The sequence below is a fragment of the Stegostoma tigrinum genome, chromosome 23 (assembly GCF_030684315.1).
Source record: "Stegostoma tigrinum isolate sSteTig4 chromosome 23, sSteTig4.hap1, whole genome shotgun sequence".
In the NCBI taxonomy this organism is placed as follows: domain Eukaryota; kingdom Metazoa; phylum Chordata; class Chondrichthyes; order Orectolobiformes; family Stegostomatidae; genus Stegostoma; species Stegostoma tigrinum.
Window position 1 is genome coordinate 55,150,476 of NC_081376.1, and position 12,034 is coordinate 55,162,509.

A 12,034-nucleotide genomic window follows, 5' to 3' on the forward strand; every position below is an offset into this window, starting at 1 on the left:
GATTGATCTTCTCCGCCCTTACCTTTATTCTGGCAGACGCACACGCAGTCTGGGAACTCTCCACCTACGTCCAGAACACCGCCCACGTCCTCCAACATGTCTAATTCTCTGTCCCCCAACACCTCGTCTTCACTATGCATATCCAATCCCTGTACACTTGTATCCCCCACGCCGATGGCGTAAAAGCCCTCCGCATTTTCCTCTTCTGCAGGCCCCACCAGCCCTCTTTCAACACCCTTGTCGGCTTAACTGAACTCGCCCTTACCCGCAACAACTTCTCCTTTAACTCCTCCCACCTCCTACAGACAACAGAGGTGGCCATGGGAACCCGCATGGGTCCGAGCTACGTCTGCCTCTTCACTGGATATGTGAACAATCATAGAACATAGAACATTACAGCACAGTACAGGCCCTTCGGGCCCTCAATGTCGTGCCGACCTGTCATACAGATCTCCAGCCCATCTAACCTACACTATTCCATGTACGTCCATATGCTTGTCCAATGACGACTTAAATGTACCTAAAATGTCCCTCTTCCGCTGCTACACTCGCACCATCTCTCACCTCCTTCCTCCGCTACGCCGACTCTATTGGCGCTGCCTCATATTCCCATTGAACAGTTCATCAACTTTACTAACACTTTTCACTTAACTTCAAATTCATCTGGATCATCTCTGATATCCCCCTGTCCTTCCTGGACTTCTCTCCATCTCTGGTGACTGACTGAAAACCGACATTACTTCAAGCCCACTGACTCCCACAGTACCCAGGCTACACTTCTCACCCACCTTCCTGCAAGAATATGATCCCCTACTCCCAATTCGTCCTTCTCCACTAGGCAAAAATAGGCAGGATAAATGAGTGGCGTCAAAGATGGTGCAGGAGGGAGAGGTTCAGATTTTTGGGACATTGGGACCGGGGAGGTGGGGCTATTACAAATTGGATAGTCTATAGCTGGGGAGGGCTGGAACCAATGTCCTAGGGGCTGTTTTTGCTAATGCTGTTGGGGAGGGTTTAAACTAATGTGGCAGGTGGATGGGAACCAAATGAGGAGGTTAGTGGATAGTAGGGAGGTGGGAACTAAAGCCTGTAAGGAACTAGATAATGAAATCAGTGTGACTAAAGGAAAGAGTAGATAGAGAGCAGATGATGAACACCGAGGGACAGGTGGTCTGAGGTGCATTTGTTTTAATGCAAGAAGCATAGTAAGTAAGGCAGATGAATTTTAGGGCTTGGATTCGTACCTGGGAGTATGATATTATTGCTGTTACTGAGACTTGGTTGAGGGAAGGGCAAGATTGGCAACTAAATATCCGAGGATATAGATGCTTCAGGCGGTATACAGGAGGAGGTAAAAGGGGTGGAGGTGTGGAGTAGTTGCATTATTGGTCAAAGGGGCTATCACAGCTGTGCTGAAGGAGGGCACTATGCAGAACACGAGCAGTGAGGCAATAGAGGCAGAGCTCAGAAATAGGAAGGGTGTATTAATAATGTTGGGGCTGTACTACAGGCCTCCCAACAGCAAGTGTGAGATAGAGGCACAAATATGTAGACAGATTATGGAAAGGTGTAGGAGCAACAGGGTGGTGGTGATTGGAGATTTTAATTTTCCCAGAATTGACTGGGATGCACTTAGTGTTAGCGGTTTAGATGGAGCAGAATTTGTGAGGAGGGTTTTCTAGAGCAGAATGTAAATAGTCCAACTTGGGAAGGCGTCAGACTGGACCTAGTGCTGGGGAATGAGCCCGGCCAGATGGTTGAAGTTTCAGTAGGGGATAACTTTTGGAATAGGGATCACCATTCCGTACGTTTTAGAATATTTTTGGACAAAGATGAGTGGTCCTAAAGGAAAAGTGCTAAATTGGGAGAAGGCTAACTGTAGCAAAATTTGGCAGGAGCTGGGGAATGTGGATTGGGAGCAGCTGGTTGAGGGTAAATCTACATTTGATATGTGGGATGCTTTTAAAGAGAAGTTAAAAAGAGTGCAGGACAGACATGTCCCTGTGAAAATGAGGGATAGGAAGGGTGAGATTAGGGAACCATGGATGACAGGTAAAATTGAGAGACTAACAGAGGAAAAAGGAAGCATACATAAGGTGACTGAAAACAGACAAAGCTTTGGAAGAATATTGAGAAAGTTTGACCAATCTGAAATGAGGAATTAAGAGGGCTAAAACGGGCCATGAAATATCTTTAGCAAACAGGGTTAAGGAAAATCCCAAAGCCTTTTATTCAAACATCAGGAGCAAGAGAGTAATGAGAGAAAGGGTTGGCCCACTCGAGGACAAAGGAGGGAAGTTATGTGAGGAGTCAGAAAATGAGTGAGATTCTTAATGAGTACTTTGTGTCGATATGCACTGAGGAGAGAACGTAATGAATGTTGAGGTTAAGGATAGATGTTTGATTTCTCTAGGTCAAGTCAGCATAAGGAGGGGGGGGGGGAAGTGTAGGGTATTCTAAAAGACATTAGGGTGGACAAGTCCCCAGGTCCAGATGGGATCTAACCCAGGCTACTGAGGGAAGCGAGAGAGGAAACAGCTGGGGCCTTAACAGATACCTTTGCAGCATCCTTGAGCATTGGCGAGGTCCCGGAAGGCTGGAGAATTGCTAATGTTGCCCCCCTGTTTAAGAAGGGTAGCAAGGACTATCCAGATGATTATCGACCGGTGAGCCTGACGTCAGTGGTAGGGAAGCTGCTGGAGAAGATACTGAGAGATAGAATCTGTTTACATTTGGAAGAATATAGGCAGCAAGGTTTTGTGCAGGGAAGGTCATATCTTACTAATTTGGTAGAATTCTTTGAGGAAGTGACAAAGTTGATAGATGAGGGAAGGACGGTAGATGTCATATACATGAACTTCAGTAAGGCGTTTGATCATGTTCCCCATGATAGGCTGATGGAGTAAGTGAAGTCACAAGGGGTGCAGGGTGTACTAGCCAGATGGATAGAGAACTGGCTGGGCAATGGGAGACTGAGAGCTGTAGTGGAAGGGAGTTTCTCAAAATGGAGAACTGTGACCAGTGGTGTTCCACGGGGATCCGTGTTGGGACCACTGTTTGTGATATACATGAATGATCTGGAAAAAGGTATAGATGGTCTGATTAGCAAGTTTATGGATGACACTAAGATTGGTGGACTAGCAGATAGTGAAGGGGACTATCAGAAGGTAGCAGAATGTAGATAGATTGTAGAGTTGGGCAGAGAAATTGCAGATGGAGTTCAATTCAGGCAAATGCGAGGTAATGCATTTTGGAAGATCCAATTCAAGAGCGAACTCTATAGTAAATGGAAAAGCCCTGGGGAAAGTTGATGCACAGAGAGATCTGGGTGTTCAGGTCCATTATACCCTGAAGATGGCAACGCAGGTGGATGGAGTGGTCAAGAAGGCATACTGTATGCTTTCATTTATTGGACAGGGTATTGAGTACATGAGTTGGCAGGTCTTGTTACAGTTATGTAGGATTTTGGTTTGGCCACATTTGGAATATTGCTTACACTCCTGGTATCCGCATTACTAAAAGGATGTGGATGCTTTGGAGAGGGTGCAGAGGAGGTTCTCCAGGATGTTGCCTGGTATGGAGGGTGCTATCTATGAAGAGAGTTTGAGTAGATTAGGATGATTTACATTAGAAAGGCAGAGGTTGAGGGGGGACCTGATTGAGGTCTATAAAATCATGAGCATAGACCATAGCACGTTACAGCCCAGTACAGGCCTTTGGCCCTCGATGGTTTCACAGGTCAGCGCAACAATCTGAAGCCCAGACAGGGTGGATGGCAAGAAGCTTTTTCCCAGAATGGGGACTCTATTACTAGGGATCACGATTTCAGGATCAGAGGGGAAAAGTTTAAGGGAGATATGCGTGGAAAGTTCTTTACGCAGAGGGTGGTGGATGCCTGGAACTCGTTGCCGGTAGAGGCAGGCACGATAGTATCATTTTAAGATGTATTTAGACAGATACATGAATGGGCGGGGAGTAGAGGGATACAGATCCTTGCAAAATAGGCACCAGGTTTAGATAGAGGATCTGGATTGGCACAGGCTTGGAGGGCCGAACCGCCTGTATCTGTGCTGTAATTTTCTTTGTTCTTTGTCTGCTCCCAAGATGGAGCGTTTCACTCCCGAACATCCCAGATATCCTCCTTTTTCAAGGACCGCAACTTTCCCCGCCTCTGATGATCGAAAATGCCCTCAACTGCACTTCTGCCCTCGTATCCTCTCTCCCCAATAAAAATAAAGACACAAACCTTCCCCCCACCCCTTGTCCTCACATATCATCCCACCAATCTGTATATCCAATGTATCATTGTCTGCCACCTACAATCCGACCTCAGAACCAAAGATACATTTCCATCCTCAACCCTATCTGCCTTTTGTAGGGACTGCTCTCTCCGCAACTCCCTCATCCGCTTCAAACTCTCCACTAACCCCACCACCCCCGGAAACAACTGGAAGTGCCACACCTGCCCTTACAGCTTCCCTGTCACCCTCATTCAAGGCACAAAACAAACTTCCCACATTGGACAGGCGTTGACCTGCACATCTGTCAACATGGTTGACTGCTCCCAATGTGGCCTCCTCTATATCGATGAGACCAAGCGGAGGATTGGAGACCATTTTGTGGAGCACCTGCACTTTGTTTGTGACAAATGAAAACACCTTTCAGTCATGATCCGTTTCAAGTCCCCGTCCCATCCCTGGGTGACATGTCCATCCTGGGCTTCCTCCAGTGTGACAATGACGCCACCCGCAAACTGGAGGAGCAGCACCTTGGGAGCCTACAGCCCAATGGCCTTCATGTGGATTTTTCCCAGTTTTAAAATCTCCCCACCCCTGGCTTCATCCCAATACTGATCTTTCCATTCAACCCTGCCACCTTTACCTGACACAACCTGTTTATCTTCTGTCCCACTATCCACTCCTCCCACCTCACTGACCAATCCCCACCACTCCTTACTGCACTCACCTATCACCATCCCACCCACCTTTCCCAGCCCAACCCCCCTCCCCATTTCTGTAGAACGGTCCTGACCCAAAATGTCAACTTTCTTGCTCCTCTGCTGCCTAGCCTGCCGTGTTCCTCCAGCTCCACGTTATGTCTGACTCCAGCATCTACAGTTCTTACTATCTTGGACGTGAAAATAGCCAGTTTCCCCTCAAAGATTGCTGTTGGTGTGATTTTTAATTAAATGTCAAAAAACTTTTAAAAGTGTGAGCCAGTCACTCTGTGCTCCTTACAAACAGGTGAAAGTACCTAGAGTAGGAAAATTGAGAAGCAGCATTTTAATGAGCGAAAGGATCATCACATCAATCTTATAGATAGTGGTCACTGTCTTCCCAGTCCTTCCCTCCGTGTATAACACCCATGTTCCGTTAGTCTGTCAGTACGTACGTATAGATGGAAATTCCAGCAGTCTGGTCCATGCTTTTTCAGTCTGGGCCTGAAATCCAGATAAATTAGGGATTCTGTGTACTTTTCAAAATCTTTAACTTTTATGATAAGCCTGGGAATAGTGATTTCCGTGTGCTACCCCAGTGAGGTGTAACAAGAGGCAAGAAAGTCAAAGGTCCTTGAGAAGAGATTGGATTGAGATATTTGATACAAAAACAGATCAGTCATGAGCTTATTGAACAGAATCAAAGACTGAATAGGCTACTCTGCTCCTAGTTTGTATGGAAATCCAGGCCTACTTGTATATCTAGTGGGGTAATTATTTTTTTCCCTTCTGTACCATTATTCAGGTGAAGAGCTTATGACAAAACAGATGATGACATTTATAGAAATGCGGAAGCAATTGGAAGAACATCACACCTTGCAACTCTCTATGCTGATTGCTGAACAAGAAAAAGAACAAGAGAAACTGCGGAGGGTAGGAAGAGTGTTTATGACATTTTAGATTTTCCCTTCAAATTTTAATCCAAAAAGCATAATAAATGGGTCAAATGCTCCTCACTGCAGCGAGGGTTGCTGAAATGAATTATTTGCTAAATGCTACACAACTGATGGGTAGTCCATTGCACCTTTTCAAATGTCATAATATTTTTCTATTACGGGAGTATAATACCACTGGAAAAGGGTTAAAATCAATTATTTTGGAGTATTGTGTTGACTTGTAACTTGCTAATATTCTACTTCAACCCTTTACTGTTCCTCCTACATTATGCATATGTTTCTCTTTCAATGTGTGAAATTCCCTCAGTTTTACTCTTTGCAAAAATTCCTTCATCTCAAGGAGTTAGTCAACCACAGAAAATACCAGATTCCGCAGCAGTCAGGATGGGTGAATGCTGAAACAAGCTGGCTAGCCACTGTTCTCTAGGACTTCGAATTAGATATTTCTGAAATTGTTAGGCTGTCTAGCCTCTGTACTTTCTCTCTCCCTGCCTCAATGGCACTGTGTACTGACGATGCCAGTTCCAAGACCACTCACCCAGTATCCACTATGGGCAGACATTAGGAGTCTGGTGAAGATGGGGGAGAAACAAACTCGTACATTTAAGTGAAAAGAATTATTCATAACATGTATTGAAAGATTTTAAATATCTGCAGTAATGATTGATTGACCTGCTGAACTTGGCTTCCCCTTTAACATATGAGTCAGATGCACCCCTTCACTGCCGGCTAAAAATTAATCAGTTGAACAGTAAATGGGCTCTTTTTACTGTTGATTTTTGTCGTCTAATTAAAACATAAAATAGGAATGGATTTCTTTTGTTTGGAAAAACATGGCAAGCTAATGACATTTAGTTTCACACTGGACGACAAGTTACACTTGGAAACTGTTTATTCACATTATATCAGTGATAATGGGAACTGCAGATGCTGGAGAATCCAAGATAATAAAATGTGAGGCTGGATGAACACAGCAGGCCCAGCAGCATCTCAGGAGCACAAAAGCTGACGTTTCGGGCCTAGACCCTTCATTAGAGAGGGGGATGGGGTGAGGGTTCTGGAATAAATAGGGAGAGAGGGGGAGGCGGACGGAAGATGGAGAGAAAAGAAGATAGGTGGAGAGAGTATAGGTGGGGAGGTATGGAGGGGATAGGTCAGTCCAGGGAAGACGGATAGGTCAAGGAGGTGGGATGAGGTTAGTCGGTAGGAGATGGAGGTGCGGCTTGGGGTGGGAGGAAGGGATGCCTTCCTAACCTGTTCTTCCTCTCACCCATCCCTTCCTCCCACCCCAAGCCGCACCTCCATCTCCTACCTACTAACCTCATCCCACCTCCTTGACCTGTCCGTCTTCCCTGGACTGACCTATCCCCTCCATACCTCTCCACCTATCTTCTTTTCTCTCCATCTTCCGTCCGCCTCCCCCTCTCTCCCTATTTATTCCAGAACCCTCACCCCATCCCCCTCTCTGATGAAGGGTCCAGGCCCGAAACGTCAGCTTTTGTGCTCCTGAGATGCTGCTTGGCCTGCTGTGTTCATCCAGCCTCACATTTTATTATCTTTTCACATTATATGCTTGGATGTTCAACTAGAGCACACCCAGTGATGCTGTGCCTTCCCAGAGGATACAAAACAATTTTGTAATGTTGTTTATTACTGATTGAAAAGTTTAATTTATTACAATCTGATTATGCTGTCCAGGATGCCTATCCAAAAGATAGGAAGTGAGTGGTAAAGTTTGTAGATGACAGTAAATTAGGAGGAGCCGTTAATTGCTTGGATGATCCTAGAAAGTTGCAGAGATGTTGATTGAGATGCGTATCGGTTTAAAGAAGAATGACTAGTGGTATTCAATATTCTTTTTTGAATGGGCATTATTCTGGGGAGTTCCCAGCTATTCTAAAATGTCTGTGTTACCAAGCATTGAGATCATCAAGAATATCTCATCTGAAAAGCCTCCAGAAAGGTGCAGAAGTGAGGTTCAATTGTCTCATTGAACAGTTTCTGCAGATAATTAACTCGCAAGTTTAGGAATTCCTTAAACAAGGGGGAAGAAAAATCTAGGTGGAATATTTTTCTAAGTCCAGCCCAACCCCACAAACACACAGATGCAATATATTTTTTTTAAACAAAACTGTTCTACAATACTGGTGAACATGTATGCCACATCTTCAGAGCCACCGTCCCATGCGGAAGTGCTTTTATTGTGTAAAGGGTGTGGAATTTTCTTGGACTGGTATGAATGCTGTTTTAAGTATAAGCAGTTGGAGATTTCCCACTATTCCTCCTGGCTAAGTTTAAAGGTGATCCCTCTTTAATTTGCTAGAGATATCAATCTCTCTGGTAATGTTTTAAGTTCCGAGAATGTCTTTTGTTTATTGTGTCAAAAAAGTTAGCAAGTGACGTAAAGCATCTTAAGTGACTTCAGAAAAATACCTAAAAGGTTATCAGATGTTGCTCAGCTCTCTTTCTGGGAGAATTGACTCACTTTTTTGGTAACTTTTTAGAGAGATTAATGATTATTAGGACAGGTTGTCATGATCCATTTGGGAACGTGCACGCATACTCGAGTGCTGCTTGTTATATGAAGTTGGGGAGGGTGGTTGTGAAGTGGAAGGCAGGATGATAAAATGTGTGGTTTCTTTAAGAGATTTGTGCTTTGTCTGTCCTTAGACATTTTTTAAAAATTTCTATGTCTCTGAGCAGCAGCTGAAGTTGCCAATACAGCGCCTCAAAAGGTGAAACAAGTGTATCAAAAAAAGCCTTGCAGGTGGCAGGCAAAACAGCAGTCTTGTTTTAATGAGCACAGCAAGTCAAGCAGCATCAGAGGAGCAGGAAAGCTAATGTTTCAGATTGAGGCCTGACCTGAAACGTCAGCTTTCCTGCTCCTCTGATGCTGCTGGGCCTGCAGTGTTCATCCAGCTCTACACCTTGTTATCTCAGATTGTCCAGCATCGGCAGTTCCTACTATCTCTGCAACAGTCTTGTTTTGTTGTTGTGACAATGAGTTTGAATTTGGCTAAGTAACTGAAATGAAGCATCTAGATATGGAAAGCCAAATGAATTTAAATATAATGGTGTTGGCAGCCTGAAACCAATCATGTTATAGGAATTTGATTATTGTCATTACGAGTATATAAGATGAGGACATATAGAAAATCTGAGAACGCCAACTGCCATCTGAAAGAAAGCGCCATCTGCTACCTGCCAGAGTTAGTACCATTCAGCTCTGAGAAAGGCCACCTAATTAATCAAAGGAATTTTAGCTCAAAGTCTTCCATTAAAGAAATTATAAGAGATAAAACATTCATGACAGCAGAATTAATGGAAGAAAAACGTGTGAAGAGAGCAGAGATGACAATGTTCTAGAAGATAGTCTGTTTGAACTTAGAGATTAAGTTATAATTTATTCTTATTAATTGGGACTTGTCTTTATTTAAACAGCATTCCTGTAGAATTTAGACCAGCTATGAAGTAGTTAGTCTAGGGGGGGGGAATTATCAGTTTGTTGGCAATTTTGTTAATTTTTTTTGTTTGGTTAAATTGACTGGGAACACTATAGATCGAGTACTATAGGTGGGTCAGTTTTTGCCCAGTGTGTGCAGGAGGGCTTCCTGACACAGTATGTAGACAGGCCAACAAGGGGCGAAGCCACATTAGATTTGGTACTGGGTAATGAGCCTGGCCAGGTGTTAGATTTGGAAGTAGGTGAGCACTTTGGTGATAGCAATCACAATTCTGTTATACTTACTTCAGTGATGGAAAGGGATAAGTGTATACCACTGGGCAAGAGTAATAGCTGAGGGAAAGGCAATTATGATGAGATGAGGCAAGATTTAGGGAGCATAGGATGGGGAAAGAAACTGCAGGGGATGGGCACATTAGAAATGTGGAGCTTATTCAAGGAAAAGCTCCTGTGTCCTAGATAAGTATGTACCTGTCAGGCAGGGAGGAAGCTGCAGAGTGCAGGAGCTGTGGTTTACGAAGGAGGTGGAATCTCTGGTCAAGAGGAATTTTCTTATGTTAGGATGAGATGTGAAGGCTCAGTTAGGGCACTTGAGGGCTACGAGGTAGCCAGGAAAGACCTAAAGAGAGGTCAGAAGAGCCAGGAGGAGACATGAGAAGTTGTTGGTGGATAGGATCAGGGTAAACCCTAAGGCTTTCTACAGGTATTTAAGGAATAAAAGAATGACGAAAGTAAGATTAGGCCCAATCAAGGATAGTAGTGGTAAGTTGTGTGTGGAGTCAGATGAGATAGGGGAAGCACTAAATGAATGTTTATCAACAGTATTCAATCTAGAAAACGACAATGTTGTCGAGGAGAATACTGAGATACAGTCTACTAGACTATGTGGGATTGAGGTTCACAAGGAAGAGGTATTAGAAATCCTTCAGAAGGTGAAGATAGATAAGTCCCCTAAACTGGATGGGATTTATCCTCGGATCCTCTGGGATGCCAGGGAGGAGATTGCCGAGCCTTTGGCATTGATCTTTAAATTGTCATTGTCTACAAGAATAGTGCCAGATGACTGGAGGATAGCAAATGTGGTTCCCCTGTTCAAGAAGGGGAGTAGAGACAACCCTGGTAATTATAGACCAGTGAGCCTTACCTCAGTTGTTGGTAAAGTGTTGGAAAAGGTTATAAGGGATAGGATTTATAATCATCTAGAAAAGAATAAATTGATTAGGGATAGTCAGCACGGTTTTGTGAAGGGAAGGTCGTGCCTCACAAACCTTATTGAGTTCTTTGAGAAGGTGACCAAACAGGTAGATGAGAGTAAACCGGTTGATGTGGTGTATATGGATTTCAGCAAGGCGTTCGATAAGGTTCCCCCACAGTAGGCAATTATACAAAATGCGGAGGAACGGAATGTGGGAGATATAGCAGTTTGGATCGGAAATTGGCTTGCTGAAAGAAGACAGAGGGTGATAGTTGGGAAATGTTCATCCTGGAGAGCAGTTACTAGTGGTGTACTGCAAGGGTCGGTGTTGGGTCCACTGCTGTTTGTCATTTTTATAAATGACCTGGATGAGGGCATAGAAGGATGGGTTAGTAAATTTGCAGACGACGCTAAGGTCGGTGGAGTTGTGGATAGTGACGAAGGATGCTGAAGGTTGCAGAGAGACATAGATAAGCTGCAGAGCTGGGCTGAGAGGTGGCAAATGGAGTTTAATGCAGACAAGTGTGAGGTGATGCACTTTGGTAGGAGTAACCGGAATGCAAAGTACAGGGCTAATGGTAAGATTCTTAGTAGCGTAGATGAGCAGAGAGATCTCGGTGCCCATGTACACAGCTCCTTGAAAGTTGCCACCCAGGCTGACAGGGCTGCTAAGAAGGCATACAGTGTTTTAGCTTTTATTAATAGAGGGATCAAGTTCTGGAACCAAGAGGTTATGGTGAAGCTGTACAAAACTCTGGTGCGGCCGCACTTGGAGTATTGTGTCCAGTTCTGGTCACCGCATTATAAGAAGGATGTGGAAGCTTTGGAAAGGGTGCAGAGGAGATTTACTAGGATGTTGGCTGGTATGGAGGGAAGGTCTTACGAGGAAAGGCTGATGGACTTGGTGTTTTCATTAGAGAGGAGAAGGTTGAGAGGTGACTTAATTGAAACATATAAGATAATCAGAGGGTTAGATAGGGTGGATAGGGAGAGCCTTTTTCAGAGGATGGTGACGGTGAGCACGAGGGGGTATAGCTTTAAATTGAGGGGTGAAAGATATAGGACAGATGTCAGAGGTAGTTTCTTTACTCGGAGTAGTAAGGGAATAGAACGCTTTGCCTGCAATGGTAGTAGATTCGCCAACTTTAAGTACATTTAAGTCGTCATTGGATAAGCATATGGACGGACATGGAATGGTGTAGGTTAGATGGGCTTGTGATCGGTATGACAGGTCGGCACAACATCGAGGGCCGAAGGGCCTGTACTGTGCTGTAATGTTCTATGTTTAAATAGATCAATTGTTTCTTATTTGTAAAGTGGAGATCCAGGATTTTCTTTTAGCCACTTTTGTAATAGATTACACTGGGAAAGACAAGCTTTTCTGGGTTTTTAGGGGATAATTATTAGAGGTGAACACCTACTCCTGTCTTAGTTGGGAGCTTGTGTTTTATATTGATTATCAGCGAGGTTTGGCCATTCCCTGT

At 44.2% G+C, this 12,034-nt stretch overlaps 1 protein-coding gene across 12 annotated transcripts in view; it reads left to right on the forward strand.

Moving 5' to 3' along the window:
- LOC125462139 (centriolar coiled-coil protein of 110 kDa-like) overlaps positions 1-12,034 on the forward strand; it is a 104,446-nt gene that overhangs the window by 65,569 nt on the left and 26,843 nt on the right. For all 12 annotated transcript variants that reach the window (XM_048551737.2, XM_048551738.2, XM_048551736.2 and 9 more), the window contains exon 5: positions 5,742-5,869. In XM_048551737.2, coding sequence (XP_048407694.1) covers positions 5,742-5,869 — 128 coding nt within the window. The remainder of the gene's footprint in view (positions 1-5,741; positions 5,870-12,034) is intronic.